This window comes from Phascolarctos cinereus, unplaced genomic scaffold (genome assembly GCF_003287225.1).
Source record: "Phascolarctos cinereus isolate Bilbo 61053 unplaced genomic scaffold, phaCin_HiC Scaffold_5;HRSCAF=322, whole genome shotgun sequence".
In the NCBI taxonomy this organism is placed as follows: domain Eukaryota; kingdom Metazoa; phylum Chordata; class Mammalia; order Diprotodontia; family Phascolarctidae; genus Phascolarctos; species Phascolarctos cinereus.
In genome coordinates this window covers 274420955-274440470 of record NW_027555958.1, presented here as the reverse complement: position 1 = coordinate 274440470, position 19516 = coordinate 274420955, and the positions used below count along the sequence as shown (strand labels likewise).

Sequence of the window (19516 nt, the reverse complement as noted above, 5' to 3'; positions counted from 1 at the left end):
AATAGCAAAATTCCAAAATTACCAGATGAAAGAGAAGGTGCTGCAAGCAGCCAGAAAGAAACAATTTAAATATCATGGAACCACAGTCAGGATTACACAGGACCTTGCAGCTTCTACATTAAAAGACCCAGGGCATGGAACATGATATTCTGTAAGGCAAAGAAGCTTGGAATGCAGCCAAGGATCAATTACCCAGCAAAAATGAGCATCATTTTTCAAGGGAGGAGGTGGATATTCAACGAAATAGGAGACTTCCAAACTTTCCTGATAAAAAGACCAGAGCTCAACAAAAAATTTGATCTTCAAGTACAGGACTCAAGAAGGACTTAAAAAGGTAAATGGGACAGAAGGATACAATATGTTGTTAATAAGGGGGGGGCTGTTTAAACCCCTACAAGGGAATATGAGACTTGCAACCTTGAGAACTGTATTGTTATTACACCTTGTTAAAGGAGTATACATAAAGAGGGTGGATATTAGTTGACTTTGATGTAATGATAAAAAAAAATCTAATCAAGTGGGTTAAATGGATCCAAATAAGTGGATCAATCTGATCTTAGAAAATGTACTGAGAAAGGAGGAGGCAGACAAGGGTAAATTACATTACAGGAAAAGACACAAAATCCTATTACAGCAGAGGGAAAGAAGGGGGGGAGCATTGTTTGAACCTTACTCTCATCAGATTTGGCTCAAGAAGGGCATAACATAATCAGTTAGGTATAGAAATCTAACTTGCCCTATAGGCAGTAGGAGGGAAAAGGGGAAAGAAAAGGGAGGGGGAAAGAAAGGGAGGGGAGAAGAAGGAGGAAGCAGCAGTAAGACTAAAGGGGAAGAAAAGGGAAAGGGATAATAAAAGGGGAAGGGACTGAAGGAGGCGGTGGTCAAAAGCAAAACACTAGTGAAGGGGAAAAGGAGAAAGAAAAGCATAAATGGGGGGAAAGGATGGAGAAAAAGACACAGATAGTAATCATAACTGTGAATGTGAATGGGATGAACTCTCCCATAAAATGGAAATGGATTGCAGAATGGATTAAAAACCATAATCCTACAATATGTTGTTTACAGGAAACACATTTGAAAAAGAGTGACACATACAGGGTAAAGGTAAAAGGCTGGAGCAGAATATATTATGCGTCAGCTGAAGTAAAAAAAAAAGCAGGGGTAGCAATCCTGATCTCAGACAAAGCAAAAGCAAAAATAGATCTAATCAAAGGAGATAAGGAAGGAAATTACATCCTGCTAAAAGGCACCATAGACAATGAAGTAATATCATTACTAAACATATATGCACCAAATGGTATAGCATCCAAATTCTTAGAGGAGAAGTTCAGGGAGTTACAGGAAGAAATAGACAGCAAAACTATACTAGTGGGGGACCTGAACCTCCCCTCTCGCACTAGATAAGTCTAACCACAAAATAAACAAGAAAGAAGTTAAGGAGGTGAATAGAACATTAGAAAAGTTAGGTATGATAGACCTCTGGAGAAAACTGAATGGGGATAGAAAGGAATATACTTTTTTCTGCAGTACATGGCACATACACAAAAATTGACCATGTACTAGGGCATAAAAACCTCACAATCCAATGCAGAAAGGCAGAAATATTAAATGCATCCTTTTCAGATCATGATGCAATAAAAATTATATGTAATAAAGGGCCATGGAAAGATAGACTAAAAAATAATTGGAAACTAAATAATCTAATCCTAAAAAATGATTGGGTCAAACAACAAATCATAGAAACAATCAATAATTTCATTCAAGAGAATGACAATAATGAGACAACATACCAAAACCTTATGGCAGCAAAGCAGTTCTTAGGGGAAGTTTATATCTCTAAATGCTTACATAAATAAAATAGAAAAAGAGGAGATTAATGAATTGGGCATACAACTAAAAAACTAGAAAAAGAACAAATTAAAAATCCTCAACTAAACACTTAGAAATATTGAAAACCAAAGGAAAAAATTAAGAAAATTGAAATTAAGAAAACTATTGAACTAATAAATAAAACTAAGAGCTGGTTTTATGAAAAAACCAATAAAATAGATAAGCCTTTGGTTAATTTAATTAAAAAAAGAAAGAAGAAAACCAAATTACTAGTATCAAGAATGAAAAGGGCGAAGCTACCACCAAGGAAGAGGAAATTAAAACAATAATTAGGAATTATTTTGCCCAACTATATGCCAACAAATTTACAATCTTAGTGAAATGGATACATATTACAAAAATATAAATTGCCCAGATTAACGAAGAGGAAGTAAAATACTTAAATAACCCATCTCAGAAAAAGAAATTGAACAAGCCATTGATGAACTCCCTAGGAAAAAATCTCCAGGGCCAGATGGATTTACATGCGAATTCTATCAAACATTTAAAGAACAATTAATTCCAATACTATAGAATTTGGGAAAATAGGTGAAGAAGGAGTCTTACCAAATTCTTTTTATGATACAAATATGGTGTTGATACCTAAACCAGGAAGAGTCAAAATAGAAAGAAAATTATAGACCAATTTCTCTAATGAATATAGATGCAAAAATTTTAAACAAAATATAGCAAATAGATTACAGCAACTTATCACAAGAATAATACTATGACCAGGTAGGATTTATACCAGGAATGCAGGGTTGGTTCAATATTAGGAAAACTGTCAGCATCATTGAGCATATCAACACCAAAACCAACAGAAACCACATGATCATCTCAATAGATGCAGAAAAAGCTTTTGATAAAATACAACACCCATTCCTATTAAAAACACTAGAAAGCATAGGTATAAATGGAGTCTTTCCTTAAAATAATAAATAGCATCTATCTAAAACCTTCAGCAAGCATTATATGTAATGGGGACAGGCTAGAAGCATTTCCAATAAGATCAGGGGTGAAACAAGGATGTCCATTATCACCACTGTTATTCAATATTGTACTGGAAACATTAGCTTTAGCAATAAGAGAAGAAAAAGAAATTGAAGGCATTAGAATAGGCAAAAAAAAGACAAAGCTATCACTCTTTGCAGGTGACATGATGATATACTTAGAGAATCAAGTAAAAAACTACTTGAAATAATAAACAACTTTAGCAAAGTTGCAGGCTATAAAATAAACCCACATAAATCATCAGCATTTCTCTATATTACCAACAAAGCCCAACAGCAAGAGATAGAAAGAGAAATCCCATTTAAACTTACTGTAGACATTATAAAATATTTAGGAGTCTACCTCCCAAAACAAACCCAGGAACTCTATGAACACAATTACAAAACACTTTTCACACAAATAAAATCAGATCTAAATAATTGGAAAAACATCAGTTGCTCATGGGTAGGCCGAGCTAATATAATAAAAATGACAATCCTACCTAAGCTAATTTACTTATTCAGTGCCATACCAATCAAAGTACCAAAAAAGTTATTTTATAGAGTTAGAAAAAATAAAACAAGATTCATTTGGAAAACAAAAGGTCCAGAATATCAAAGGAACTAATGAAAAGAAATGCAGGGGAAGGTGGCCTAGCAATTCCAGATCTTAAATTGTATTATAAAGCAGCAATCATCAAAACTGCTTGGTACTGGCTAAGAAATAGGGAGGTGGATCAGTGGAATAGGTTAAATATGCAAGACACAGTAGTCAATGACTATAGTAATCTATTATTTGATAAACCCAAAGACCCCAGCTTCTGGGATAAGAACCCACTCTTTGAAAAAAACTGCTGGGAAAACTGGAAAAGAGTATGGCAGAAACTAGGCATAGACCCAAATCTCACACCATATACCAAAATAAAGTCAAAATGGGTTCAGGACTTAGATATAAAGGCTGATACCATAAGTAAACTGGGAGAACAAGGAATAGTTTACCTATCAGATCTATGGAGAACAGAAGAATTCATGACCAAACAGGAGATAGAGAACATTATGAAAAGCAAAATGGATCATTTTGATTACATTAAATTGAAAAGTTTTTGCACAAACAAAGCCAATGCAACTAAGATTAGAAGGAAGGTAGAAAATTGGGAAAGAATTTTTACAGTCTCTCTGATAAAGGCCTCATTTCTAAAATATATAGAGAATTAAGACAAATTTATAAGAGCACAAGCCATTCCCCAATTGATAAATGGTCAAAGGATATGAACAGACAGTTCTCAGATGAAGAAATTAAAGCCATCTATAGTCATATGAAAAAATGCTTAAATCATTTGATTAGAGAAATGCAAATCAAAACAACTCTGAGGTACCACATCACACCTATCAGATTGGCCAACATGACAAAACAGGAAAATGATAAATGTTGGAGAACATGTGGGAAAATTGGAACACTAATATATTGTTGGTGGAGTTGTGAAATGATCCAACCATTTTGGACAACAATTTGGAACTATGCCCAAAGGGCTACAAAAATGTGCATACCCTTTGATACAGCAATAGCACTTCTAGGGCTATATCCCAAAGAGATCAAACAAATGGGAAAAGGACCCACATGTACAAAAATATTCATAGCAGCTCTTTTTGTGGTGGCAAAGAATTGGAAATTGAGAGGATGCCCATCAATTGGGGAATGGCTGAGCAAGTTGTGGTATATGAATGTAATGGAATACTATTGTGCTATAAGAAATGATGAACAGGCTGACTTCAGAAAAACCTGGAAAGACTTACACGGTCTGATGCTGAGTGAAGTGAGCAGAACCAAGAGGACTTTGTACACAATAGCAGCCACTTTATGCAATGAATAAGATTGTTAAACTGAACCCTTCTCAGCTTTACAAGGATCTAAGACATCTCCAGAGGCCTCAGGATGGAAAATGCTGTCCACATCCAAAGAAAGAACTATGGAAGTCGAATTGCTATCACTTATTTTTACCTTCTGTTGAGTTTTGTTTCATCTTTCTGATGGTTCCTCCTATTGGTTTTAATTTTTACTTACAACTTCACTAATGTGAAAATATGTTTAATGGGTATGTAAATGTAAAGCCTATATCAAATTGTGTGCCATCTTGGGAGGGTGGGGGGAGGAAGGGGGAGAAAAACTTTCAATTCAAAAGCATATGGAAGTGATTGTTGATAAATCAAAATAAATTAATTTTAAAAAAAAGAATGTTAAAACTTTTTAGGAGCCTTAGAGCTTTTCTAGTCCAACCTTCTGATTTTACAGATTAAAAAAAAAAACAACAAAAACCAAGGCTCATAGGGATTATAGATTATATAAGATCACAGAAGAATTGGAACCAATGTTTATTTACTGCTGTTCCAAAGCTTTATTCCTTGTCAGAAGACACTTTGAACATCTGCCTTAAAGCAAACAATTTTACCACATTTCAAGAATTACGAATATTTTCTACTCAGACAATTTTATTCCCAGTGAAAATAGGACTTATAGTTAATACTTTGATCTTGGCAGAAAGGAGGTGACTGTTAAGTTGTGCATTTAAAAACTGACACTGTTTGTATATGTATATAAAAACATTTATACAGGGACTCCCAAAAATCTTAGTGCAGTTTTTGGCTTTTAAAGTTTTAAAAACTTAAAACTGCACTAAGACTTTCTGAGGCTCTGTATATGGACATTTAATAATTTGTTTCCTGAAAACTACTGACATTTTCTAACACTAATATACTTTATATTTATTTTACCCCTTCTCTAACTTTATTGAGAATTTCCACAAACTAACTTATTGCATAGTAGATTTGTATCAGTGATTTTCAGCTTTTAGCAGTTGCTTTTTTTATGTTGATTTCTTAACATTTTCTTAAAAACAACAAAAAAGCCTTCAGTGATTTGTATGTATGCTTATTGTATCTGGTTTAAAATTTTGAACTCTTTACTATATAGATGAAATTTTGGAAGCTACCAAATCCAAAAAAGGAGGTGACATTGAAGATGCTAAGAGTCCAGTTCCAGAAGAAGCAGACAAGGACAAAAATGAATCTGAAAATAATAGCCAAAAAGATTCTGAGAAAAGCAAACAAGAGCTTTCAGATCAACCCCAGGAGAAAAGCAAAGAAGAAAAAACAACTGGTGGTGATTCTGAGAAAGGAAAACCAGAGGGTAAATAAACTACTTGGTTTTAAAAAGCTTTGTGTCGGAGGTGTTATATATAAAGTATGGGGTTTTTTAACCTGAAGAATTTATAAAGCATATACTGGGGGTTTTTATAGCATATAACCACTTAAAATTATATTGTTGGTATTGATACATTTTAAGTATTTCATATATAATAATTAGTAGTCAGTAATGTAGAAATATAATAATGCATCTGCTCAAAATTCCTTCTGTTTTTCAGGCCAGCATTTCCTTTTCATGAGATATGATGCAGAAAATAAAATATTTTTCTAAGAAATTACATACATGATGCTAAAAGAATTAATGATTTGCTTATATATGTTATTTTTTTTGTGTTAACTTCTTGAATGTTGTTGACTTTATGTGAATAATGTATTGTTAAAATAATGTAGAACAGAATTGCCACAAAATGGTCTATGGTGAATTGTGTGGATCATTGATATTCCATTTTTCAGCAGTTGATTTTCTTTAGGTGTGGCCAGTCCCACCAAAGGAATTTTAAAGAATATCTTTAAAGTTTTGTTGTGCATTTTACTGTAGAGCCAAAAGATGTTGGGGATAAAGGTAACTCTGTGTCAACAAATACTGGCGACAACACAACAAATACTTCTTCAGGAGAGACTAGTCCCTCTGAAGGGAAGAGCACAGTGGGGTGCCCCTCAGAAACTCATGATAGCAACAACATGGCAGAGAAGAAGGTGGCTCCTGAGCTACCCCAGGATGTACCAGGTACAGAGGGCAGTGTATCAGTGCCTCTGTAATGGGGAGGGGAGAGGGGTGTTGGTCAGTAAAAATATTGAATGTCATCTAAAAAACACCTACAGGACTTGTTTATTCATGCTCCTTGTTTATAGTGCCATCCTGGACTGCTATGTTGTCACCTAACATTTAGAGTTTAATAATGTTTTTGTAATTAGTGCTTGAAATTTATTATGGCCATTCATGCTTTTAAGAGTTTACTGTAATTATTATTTTATTTTTTAATTTTATAATCATTTACATATTCTTTCATCATCAAAGTAGTCATTGGCATACTAATAGCTCTGTGTTAAATGACTTAACCTTATTAGTTCTTTATATACTAATAAATTTTGTGTCTGCACGTGCTTAGGTGTTTCTTTTTAGGCCTTCAAACCAGGATACTAGTATAAAAATCCTAAGATATCACAGCCCTTTTTTTTAATATCTTAAATTTTTACAAAGAGGCCTTAACTGTCTAGGAAAAAATGTAAGACTTTCCACAACTTTAAGCTCTTATTGAAATTATGCCATTGTATAATTAACACACTTAAAATACTTATTTTCACAAATTCATTGTCAAATATATCTATCAGGATAGATATCATAGAGAATACCTATAGTGTGGGAAGAAGAATAGCAACAGAGATGCCCATACCTTCGTAGGATGAATTTGGATTGTGTAAGAGGAGCCAATGGTGGCGCCTGACATGGCCTCAGATATCAAAATGTAAATACACAAAGTGTGAATAACAAGGAAATGACAAGCAAAAAGAGACTATAACTCAAGAAGATAAATCGGAATCCTCAGGTATCACTGAAAGTTGCAGGATGGGAAACCCATGACTTGAATAAAGTTCTGTAAGAGTATACCTTATTCAAAAGAAACAGAGTAGGGTAAAAGGAGAGAGTGTGATAGCATTGTATAGTAAGCCTTATTTGTATAAGGGGATCCATTACCTGGAAAAGAAGATTATGGTGGAAATTGTTAGGTTAAAGATTAACAGAGGCAGTAATGGAAGCCTTATTGTCATTGGAGTAGAGAGAAATAGAAATTAGATGAGGAGTTCGAGTCATATCACAACCCTGATATGGAAATATGATAGAGCACTTATAGGGGACCTCACTTATCCACAGTCTTTCATTTTGCTTCTGAATTCTTTGTCAAGGAGAATATTTTTGAACTAGAAAGGATAGCACAAAAATGGCTAATGGAAAGTTAAAATGTGAGATAAGTAAGGAGCTGGTAAAAGTTGACTTCATTGAGCTCTAGTCACTAGGTCCAGAGAGTCTACATCTCAAGGTACTGAAAGACCTGGCCAGGGAGATTGCTAAGCCTTTTTCTCAGTGATCTGGCAAAGACAATGTAGTATGGGAGAGAAGCACAGGACTTGAAAAGGACAAATGACTCAATTTTCTAAAAATTAAACAGCTTTCTATAAACCATAGGATTATAAGCTTGACATTTTTTTTCCTGGCAAAAGTCTAGAATATTAATAAAGGGATAGTTAATAGACGTATGTAAAAAGAAGTGATCACAAAGAGCTAGTGTATGAAGAATTTGTTATGCTGGACTAAACACAAATCCTTTTTGGACAAGGTTACTAAATTGGCAAATAAGTGAAATATTATAGATGTGCTTTACCTAGAGTCAATCAGTTGACATTTATTAAGTGCCTACATTGTGCCAGGCACAAGGCAAAGCACTGGAGATAGAAGAAGAGGTGAAAGATAGTCCCTGCCCTCAGGGAGGTTACAGTCTGATGGGGGAGACAACAAGCAAACAAATACATACAAAGCAAGGTATATACAGGATAAATAGGAAATAACTGAGGGAAAGCACTAGAATCAAGAGGGATTGGGAAAGGCTTCCTGTAAAAGATAGGATTTTAGTTAGAACTTAAAGGGATCCAGAGAAGTAAGTAGGCAGAATTTGAGGATTTAGTTGAGATTTTAGCAAAGCATTTAACAAATTTGTTAATGGTTTGACATCACCTTAGAAAGTACCCCAGGGAACTCTACTAAAGCACACCAGAGAACTGTGTTTTATCCTACGCTGGTTAGCATATTTATCAGTTACTTGGATAAAAGCATGTATGATATGGTCATCAAATTTGCAAGTGACACAAAATTGAATTAAGATAGCTAACACAATTGATGACAGAATCAGAATTCAAAAATATCTTGATAGGCTAGAACATTGGACCAAGTCTAATATGTTGAAATTTAATTAGGGATAGATGTTGTATACTCAGATTCAAAAAATTAACTTCACAAGTGCAAGGTGGAATATATGTGGCTGAATAACAATTTGTTAGTAAGAGATTTATGAATTTTAGTGGGTTGTAAACATTGCCTTAGCCTATAAAGACAGCATTAGGAGCAATGAACAGAAATGTGCAGAGGCAAATTTGACTTGATATAAGAAATACCTTTGTAACACTCAGAGTTATCTAAAATCAGACAATAGGCATTTATTAAGTGCTTGCAATTTGCCAGTCACCATGCTAGGTGCTGAGAATCCAAGTACAATGAAATTACATTGTAATGAGAGAGACAAGGTCAGTAGAGCTGGCAATTAAGTAACTTTGGAAAGAGCAGTTTAATGGTGAAATGGAAGCCAAATTAGGGAATTAATGAGGGAGTGAGGAAAGGAAGTAGAGATGGCCTTCTTAAGGAGAGATATTGGATGAAAGATCATGGGATGGATGCACCAAGTTAGGGATTCTTGAATGTGCAGTGGACCTGTTGGAGAAGATAGGATGGAACGGGATAACTTGTGCATGAAGAGGAGTTTGCCTTTGTAAGGAGATGGGCCACCTTATATCAAAGCAGAATAAAGGAGAATGGTGGAAGGCATCTGGTTGATACAAGATGAAGTGAAGAGAAGATGGTAGCTCTCAGCAGATGACCATAACTTTTTCATCGCAATCTGAGGCAAATTTCTTAACAGAGACAGTGAGGGGAGAGGGAGCTATGGGATATTTAAGGAGAGATGAAGAAATTTGGGTGAGCCTCTGTGGTGAGTGGGGTAATCAGTTGATTAGGAAGGTATAAAAGGATACTTGCTTTGCTGCAATGTATCCAGTATACCTAGGTAGTATTGTGTCATTTGGATATTTTTCCATTTGGATCTAGAAGGCAGAACTTGGACCAATGTGTGTAAGTGATAGAGAAATCAGAACTTTCTAACAAAGCTACTCCAGCATGATAATGAGTAGGCTATTGGATGGTGGATTGCAGGAAGACAGAGGTCATTTTATTTATAAATTGTTTTCTCCTCCAGTGCCTTTGTTTCCTTTTGCATCTACTAGTGTGGTGTTATATACAGTTTTTAAAACTGGAAACTGTGATTTCATCTAAGAAAGGAACTCAGTGAGGAGTTGCTCTTCAGTGATGCAGATTGGCAGCTGCTCACCAACTAACATTATTGTCTAGGGAACTTAAAAGTGATTTGCCTAGAGTCATAGAATTAGAATTAATTAGTAAATGTATCAGAAGCACATCTTGAACCCAAGTCTTCTCTGCTGTATCCATTGCTTATGTAATAGATACATAAATATTTGTTTAAATTATTTTTGAAGTCGTAAATCCTTTCCTTGTTCTTGGAAATATTCAGAATAGGTTTGGATAATGTCTTTAATTTTCTGGAGGAAGGGACATACCCTTTAGCAAACTATCTTTGCATATATACATAGAGACACAGAGGGAGGAAAACAGTGGAAGGCAAGGAAGAAGTGAGAGAGAAACAGAAGTTACATTGATATAACTTGTACGCTGTAGACCCTGTGGTCATATGGAAGAAATAAGTTGAATTGAATTTCTGATACAGACAACAAAATGTGTGTGTAGAGGCAAACTGAGTAGGCAGCATGGTATGGAGAATATGCTGAATTTGGAGTCAGAAGACTCTTCTGCTTTCTATCAGTATAGCTTGAATAAGTTGCCACTCTCTGTGACTCAGTTTTCTCTTCTGTAAAATGAAGGAGTTGGATCAGATAACGAAGGTACATTGCAGATTTAAATCCATGATGCTGTTATTGAGGTCATCAGCTACTTATATATCTATGAAAAGAGTTTTTTCCCTCTGAAATTTTCCCCTCTCAGAATTTAAATGAAATGCTAAAAGAAACTCCTACTCCAAACTTAATTCCAATTAACAAGGAAGAACTGGTTAGTAAAATCAAAATGATGGGATCCTTGGGAGAAAGTGACTATGTCGTCTTAAAGTTCTCGATAATAAAGGAGGGAAAGCTTATGTATGATCAGACATACAAGGTGTTCCAAAGTCTTAGTGCAGTTTTAAGCTATTTAAGACTTTGGGACACTCTGTATGTATTAGACTTAGGAAGGAGGACTTTTAAAACTTCAGAAAAGAGACAGGTATTTTAGGTTTATGAAAGGGAAGATGACAAAGAAGCCCTCAAAATTATTCTAAAAATACAGTTGAGAATCATCTTAGTGAAAGAGGAGAAGCTTCACAAGGAGCTTCCCAATTTATATGAGCTAAATATTCTAGAAGTGTATGTTCACAAGATGCAAGCAGGAAGCATATAGCCAAGAAAAAATACACAAAGAATAAGCAAGTACTCACACAAAATGTTCTAAAAGGGCTTCTTTTTTTCAAAAACCATACCTTCAATTATTTATTTACTTGTTTTTAGTATTTTCTTTTTAAATTTTGAGTTCCAAATTCTCTTTCTCCCTTCTTTCCCTTCCCCACCCACTGAGATGGCAAGCAAAATGATATCAATTATACATGTGAAATCATGCGAAACATTTCCGTATTATACATATTTTTTTAAAAAGTCAAGAAAAATAAGGAAAGGGGGAAAATTATACCTCAGTTTGCTCTCAGTTCAATTACTTTTCTCTCTCTAGAAGTATATAGCATTTTTTCATTGTGAGTCCTTTGGAACTCTCTTTGATTATTGTACTGATCAGAGTAGCCAAGTCTTTCACAACTGATCATTATTACAACATTGCTGTTACTGTGCACAGTGATCTCCCGGTTTTCTCATTTCATTTTGCATGTTTTTCTGAAACCACTCCACTCATCATTCCCCATAGCACAATAGTACTCCCTCACAATCATATGCCACAGCTTGTTCAGCCACTCCCCAATTTCCTCTCAATTTCCAGTTCTTTGCCACCAGAAAAAAACAGCTGCTATAAATATTTTTGTGCATATGTGTCCTTTTCCTTTTATCTCTTTGGGATATAGACTTAGTAGTGGTATTGCTGGGTGAGAGAGTACACAGTTTTATAGCCCTTTGGGCCTACTTCCAAATTATTCTCCAGAATGGTTGGACCTGCACCCGCTGTTCAATAGTGTACCTATTTTTCCCTCATCCCTTGCTGCATTTTCCATTTCTTTTAGGTGTGAGGTGGTACTTCAGAGTTGTTTTAATTTGCCTTTAGAGCATTTTTTTCATAAGACTATAAATAGCTTTGATTTCTTCTTCTTCTGAAAACTGCCTGTTTATATCCTCTGACCATTTATAAATCGGAGAATGGCGCTTATTTTTATAAATTTGATTCATTTCTGTACACAACATATATTTGAGAATATCTGAGAAATTTGCTTTAGAAATTTTTATTACTTCTGTTGTACCCTTTAACAAAATATAATTTCCCTGATTATCCCTTTTAATTAGGTCTATTTTTGCTTTTCCTTTGTCTGCTAGTCTTGCCTTTTTTTTTCTTTTAGTTCAGCTGAAGCATATCACATTCTGCTCCAGCCCTTTATTATAACTCTGTCTGTGTCTTTCTGTTTTGTGTGTATAAGCAACATATTGTTAGATTCTGATTTCTAATTTATGCTTCTGTTTCTGTTTTATGGGTGAGCTCATCCCATTCACATTCACAGTATAATTACTAACTACATATTTCCCTCAATCTCTTTTCTTCTGTTTCTTCTTTTCTCTTTCTTTTTATCCTGTCCCTCCTCAAAAGTCTATTTTGCTTCTAACCACTGCCTCCCTTAATCTGTCCTCCCTTTTATCATACCTTCCCCTTTTTTTTTTATCCCCTTCTGCTCTTATTTCCCTATTGGGTTAAGTTACCTTTCTATACACAACTGAATGTGTATGTTTATTTTTCCCTCTTTGAATCAGTTCTGATGAGAGTGAGGTTTCAAGCATTGCCCACCACTTTGCCTCCATTTTCCTCTCCACTGTAAAAGCTTTCTATTGTGCTTCTTATATGTGAGAAAATTTTCCCCATTCTACTGTCCCTTCTCCCTGTGCATCTGTCTTTTTCATCCATTCATTTTGTTTGGAGATTATTCCAACATTGTCGACTCATATCCATGCTCTTATTCTATGGAAACTCCTTTTAACAGTTCTAATAATGGTAAAGTTCTTAGGAGTTACATGTATGATCTTCCCATGTAGGAATGGAAATAGTTTAACATCATTGAGATCCTTATAATTACTCTTTCATGTTTACCTCTGAAAGGACTTCTTAAGTTGTATTTGTGGTGAGCACAATGAAGAATGGATAAACCCATGCATGGGGATAGATGGGCCAGTATCTTAAAAGCGTAACTAAAGGAGCAGACTTAATCAGCCTCTTCTTTGCTTCCATTTCTTTCATCAAAGAAAATTAACTTTAGATTAAAAAATGAGAGAAAAAATGTTTAAAAGGAAGTTGAACCCAAGATAAATGAAGAGACAGTGAGAGCATCTTAAGTATTCTGAGTTTGTCACTTGACTTTAATGAATTACATTACAGGGTTTCAAAAGAATTTGACATTGTAGTCACTGAACCATTTTCATGGTCTTTGAGGAAACTGGAGAGATGCCAGAAGACTAGAGAAGAGCAAATAATTGAGTTTTCCAAAAAGCTGAAAAGATAGATTCTGAAAAATATAGACTAGTTAGCTTGATCCTTAGAAAAATTTTGTAAGAAGTTATTGAAATATTTTCATATTATCTTATGAACACTTAAGGAAGCATCAATCTCTTGGAGTCATTTTGGCTTCCCATCATGAATAAGTCATGCCAGGCTAACCTTGTTTCATGTTTTGTTAATGTTAACTATCAAAAAATTGTAGTAGACAAAGTGCATATAAATATCAGTAAGTCATTTGACTTCTTCCCTAATGTTCCTGTTGGAAAGATGAAATCACCTAGATGGTCATTTCTGTTGATGTGCCTCAGGATTCTGTCCCTGGCCCTATTTGATATTTTCATCAGCACTGGAATGAAGGCAATAACATCATGTTTGTGCTTATCCTATATGTGGATGAGTCAAAGATGGGAAAGAGCTAATACACTGGACAGCAGAATCAGGAGCCAAAATGATCCTGACAGATTATAGAGTGATGTGCTAAATCTAAGAAAGGTAAATTTAATTAGGACATAAATATAAAGTCTCACATTCAAGTGGAAAAAAATCAGCTGTATAGATGCAGAATGAGGAAAATATATTTAGAAAACTGTTGATATGAAAAAAGCTTAGAGTTTTAAGATGACTCAGTAATTCCAGGCATGAAGAGGACAGCCTTTATAGATGCATAGTGACAAGAGGTGAAATTCCCTATTAACTAGGGAACAGTTGTGGGTCATTTTGACTGTAATGTAGAATGTGTGAAGAGCAATAATAGCAAAGATGTCTGAATGGATACATAGAAGTCTTTGAATTCCAGGTTGAGAAATCTTTTTTATTTTTTACCTTAGAGGCAGTAGTGAGCCACTGAAAATTTTTTTTTTATCCTTTTTTGGGGGGAGGGGGTTAGGTAATGGGGTTAAGCGACTTGCCCAGGGTCACACAGCTAGTAAGTGTCAAGTGTCTGAGGCCGGATTTGAACTCAGGTTCTCCTGACTCCAGCGCCAGTGCCCTATCCACTGCACCACCTAGCTGCCTCAACTGAAAATTTTTTAGCAAGATTAACATGGTAACACTTGTGCCTTAGGAAGATTTAAAAATATGGATTGGAGAGAAGGGAGACTAGAAGCAAAGTGCAGTTGTCACAGGGTCCATATGGAAAATGATAATGGTAATAGCTAATATCATGCTGTAAAGTAGCTCCACTCAGCAACCCTGTGAGGTACTTTTAGGTGCTGTTAGCTGCATTTTGCAGATAAGAAACTGAGGCTTAAAAAGATAAGCCTGTAGTCACTCAGCTAGTAGAAATTCAAATCCAATTCATTGAGATCAGAAGTCAAATAGCAAGGGGTTGAGAGATGAGTGAATGGGGAAGAAAAGTGTAGGAAATGGGTATAAACAGCTTTTTCTCAGAGTTTGGCTATTAAAAGGAAAAGAGATATAAGATATATATATATAAGAGATATAGGGATATGTAGCTTGAGAGGATAGCAAGGTCAAGTGAAGATTTACAAATAGGAGACGCCTGGACTTGTTTGTAAGCAATTAGTTAAACACTTACTGTGTGCTAGTTACTTTATGCTAGGTTCTGGATGTACAAAGACCAAAAAGAACTTACAAGCAACTGTAAAGAAAGAATTCAAGTGTTGAGGAGTGAATCAGGATCATACTAAATTTAACAATCATAATGTTTAAGGAAAGAGAGTTTAGCATATAATATTCCAGAAGGTAAAAGATGTAGGCCTTCAGCCAAAATAACTGACTAGCAAAACTGAGTGTAATCCTACAGCAGAAAAAAGGAATCTTTAAAATAATCAAGAACTTCAAGCATTGCTAATGAAAAGATCAGATCTCTGTAGAAATTTTGAAGTCCAAACACAAGAGTTAAGAGAAACACAAAAAGGTAAACACAAACAACCATAAGGGACTAAGTAAAGATAAACTGCTTAAACTTTAACATGGAGAGATGATACAAGTGTCTCTTCTGAACCCTATCATTAAGAGTTGTAGAGTAGTCTAATTAGACAAAAGTCCTGAGAGTGATTCTATTATGTCTTGATCATCTTAAAAGAAAAATAATAAGAGAGAGGAAGAGGAAAATACTTAGGAGGGAAGGGAAAAGAAGATTAGATAAAATTATCTCTCAGCTAGCTGCTGCTGGTTTCTGAACTTGCCCATCTCTCAGTGTACTGCCTAGAACCTGTGACCAGCCTTTACCCCAAAACTCCACACCTAGACACGAGTCTTCTCCTTAGTGTATCCTGGATCTATGACCTAAAACTGTATAATAGGCAACAAAGCTGCCAGTTGACACCTGTTCTTAAAACTTTACGGTGAATTCATGTGGGTTTGGGATTTCCTCTTGTCCTGGTACACAGCCTCTCCCTGTGCTGGAGTGCTCCACATGGCAAACTCTTGGCTAGTCCTTGTCCCCAGTATTCACAGACTTCTGTTTTTCTCCCTAAACTGAACTGGACTTGAAAAATAACTCGTGACATTTTCTTGGATTCTCAATCAGGATTTGGTCTAGTGCATTTTGTAGATCTGTTTTTAAGAAGTTTGGGAGAGAGCTTACTGTGCTTCTTCTGGCTATTCCACCATCTTGGTTCCACTCCAGGGCTTTTTGTTTTAATGGGGAAAGAGTACACATAAAAGGAAACTGAAAAACAAGCAGATGGGGAGTGGCAAGGTAGAGAAAGAAGCAGAGACCAGAGTGCTCTGGACCTCCATAAAATGGAAAGTCCAGGAGGAACTGACCAATCAGAGGAAGGGGCCATAGAGGCTCAGGGATCCTTCAGGTTGAGAGGGCTATTGGGTTATGATGGAGAAAGTAGTCCAAAAAATCAGGAGAGCCCTGAGAAGAAAGAGTGAATGAGCATGGCTGACCTGGTCCTTTCCTTAAAATGGAAGTTTCGGGAGTTGAGGATAACTATAAGATTTTAAACCTGGGTAACTAGAAGGATGATAATGCCCTCTACACAAATAGGGGGGTTTGTAAAATAAGTGCATGGTAAGAAATAAGAGGGGTTTTTTGTACGTGGTTGAGTTTGTGATGTCTCCAGGATTTCCAGTTCAACTTAGAAAGGTAGAATTGATGTTGTAGAATTAGAGTTCAGGAGAGAAACTAGGCTGGATAATTAAACACACAGAAGCTTATCAATAAAGTCACCAAAAGAGAGATTTCAAAGCAGGCATTTTTAAGTCTTTTTCATATCGTGGACCTGTTTGGCATTCTGGCAAAGCCAGTGGACCTTTTCTTAGAATAATGTTTTTAAATGTGTAAAATAAAATGCATGGCATTAAAAATGAAAGCCAATTATATTGAAATAGTTATCATGTCTCCTCTCCCCAAAAAAGTTCACCTCAAGTTAAGAATACCTGCTCTGAAGAGAAGAGAAAAGGGGAGGGGGAGGGAGGGACAAGAGGTAAGAGGAGAGAGAGAAAAAAAAGAATATCAACTCAGTCCTAGAATGGTTGGGTAGGGTAGGGTAGGGTCTTCAGATCTAGGATGAAGGGAGAGTTTGTTAATAACTGAATGGATGATTCAGTGAGCAAAATAAAAAGAATGCAAAGGAAGAGAGGGGCTAGGGAAGGGTTGGTCAATACTGGATGGTGATGAGAGAGTGGATAATGGTAGTAGAGGAAGAGGATCTTTGCCTTAGCACTGAACCACGGGGAGATTGAAGAGAGAGATAAAAACTGGCGTTTCTTAGCCATGAATCAGAGGGAATACCAGGTAACAGGGGCCCTCCAACCTTCAGAGTCCTGTGATGATGGCATACTTATTCTCTTCTAAACACCAGTGAGAGTGACAGGATATGGGAGGAGTGTAGCCAGCTAGGGACATTGATTTAAGTGTATAGGATACTGAAGATTTGATCAAGCTATCAGAAACATTAGCAAACTCAGACTTGAAGCCAATTCCTTAGCCTCGTGCCAAGATTTTTGGCGATTTACATACTCAGAGCATAGAAGTGCGTGTCCTTGGGTCTTTACATGTACTTAGCCTGGTGTCTGAGGTCCTGGTCCTAGATTTGGCCCTGGTCACATGAAGCCTTGTGTCTGTGTCAGTGGTTTTAAAAATGTTTATTTTTTTTACCCTAGTGAAATAGAGTTGTGCTTCCATACAGCACCAGATTCTAGGGGGATGAGCCCTTCATATGCGGTCCCTGAAAGGTGCCAGTGTTGGAGCCCAATATTGCCCCATACTGGATCCATTAATAGTGTAGGGTGGAAACCAGGATGTCAGTGGTTGCTGCCACATACCTGGCGACTCTGTTATTCCAAGGGGGTGAGATTTTGTTTTAGTTTCGACAGTAATAGCAAGCATAGGGCAGAGTTGGTTCTGGTCATGACAAATTACTGCTACCTTCCTGTTCCCATTGGTGTTTCTGTTGACTTTTTGTTAAGTCCTTGGGTATAGTATCTATTGGAAATGAGTTGTTGTCACTGTTGTTTTTTAAGGAATGCATAATATGTCTACATGATCTATCTTAATTATTCTCCTGTACTCCAAAATTTCTCCACTATTGCATTTCTTGTGCTAAGCCTACTCTCTATGTACATCTTGGTACTTAATATACTGTATGTCTTCTTTCTTTGGCCGTTAGAAGAATCTGGGATTAGAAAGAGGAAAAGTTGAGTTACCCTTAAGCACTAGTAGACAACTTCTAATACCATTAAAAATTATTATCTAGATAATGGTTCTTTTCCTCTTCTATCTTTAAGAAGTCTTCTGTATTGTAAATGACCTTTTACCAAATTTGAACGGGGTAGTATTTTTTAATCATCTTTAGGTAAAATGGGCCCAAGAAGACCCATTGTAAGGTACACAAGTTTCTTTCTAAGAATAGAAATATCAGAACCTAATTTTATAGACCAAGGATCTTAGAAGTGTTTTTAAAGCATCAAGGATCTTAGATATTTTTTGTGTAGAATGTTGTTGTTGATGTTTCCTGTTGATGGAAATACCAAATTTCCTAGTAAGAAGTGGTTCTAAAATTTGATATTTAGATCATTTAGACACTTCCCAAAACCCTATGCTTGTTATATACAGTTTTTAAAATTTTAACATTTTATTTACATGTAAAAAAGTTACATGTAAAAACAAGTTTTACCTTTTTTTAATTTTTTTACAATTTTGAGTTCCAAATCCTCTCCAGCCCTTCCTCCCCCATCATTGAGAAGGCAAGTAATTTGATAAAGGTTATACATGTATGCACATTTTCTGATATACCGTTTAATGGAACAATTAATTCAGAAAAAAATTGAAACTTTAAATAAATTTCTTGAAGTAGGATTTTTTCTTACCATTTAAAATCTTAATTTGTTAGGATTTAATAATTTATTGCAAGTTATTGTCCTGAAGGAAGAATTGGGAAATCATGCCCCCAAAACTCTTTTGGAAAGAAAAGCAGATTTCAGACTACCAAATGATGAGTAGGTTTTTGGTTTGGTTTTTTTTTTTTTTTGGCAAAGCAGTTAGGATTCAGTGACTTGCCCAGAGTCACACAGTTAATAAGTGTCAAGTGTCTGGTCTGAGCCCGCATTTGAACTCAGGTCCTCCTGACTCCAGGGACAGTGCTCTATCCACAGTACCACCTAGCTGCACCAATACATTTCTTGAAAGATAGCAGTTTAAAATGAATACTAGGGTGATGTTCTAGGGGAAAGTTGGCATAGAAAATTTTGATGGTTAATTCCCTATTTCCCAATACTTGGGTTTTGTATTTCTTACATTCAAGCTCAAAATATTTTTTGGCTTAAGGTACAAAGAGGTGAACAAACTCCACATAGAACTAAACTATGTGACATCAGTTTTATAAGGCCAGGGACTGGACCTGTGATTTCATAAGTATGGGGAGCCTTCTTCCATCAATACATGTTGGTA

General features: G+C 35.7%; 1 protein-coding gene across 10 annotated transcripts in view; it reads left to right on the top strand.

Moving 5' to 3' along the window:
- The window catches only part of BPTF (bromodomain PHD finger transcription factor), a 193338-nt gene that overhangs the window by 80413 nt on the left and 93409 nt on the right, over nucleotides 1–19516 (top strand). For 8 of the 10 annotated variants that reach the window (XM_021000980.2, XM_078155880.1, XM_021000979.2 and 5 more), the window contains 2 exons: nucleotides 5827–6042; nucleotides 6598–6786. In XM_021000980.2, the coding sequence (XP_020856639.1) occupies nucleotides 5827–6042; nucleotides 6598–6786 (405 nt within the window). The remainder of the gene's footprint in view (nucleotides 1–5826; nucleotides 6043–6597; nucleotides 6787–19516) is intronic. The other 2 variants (XM_078155881.1, XM_021000977.2) reach the window with 1 other exon arrangement.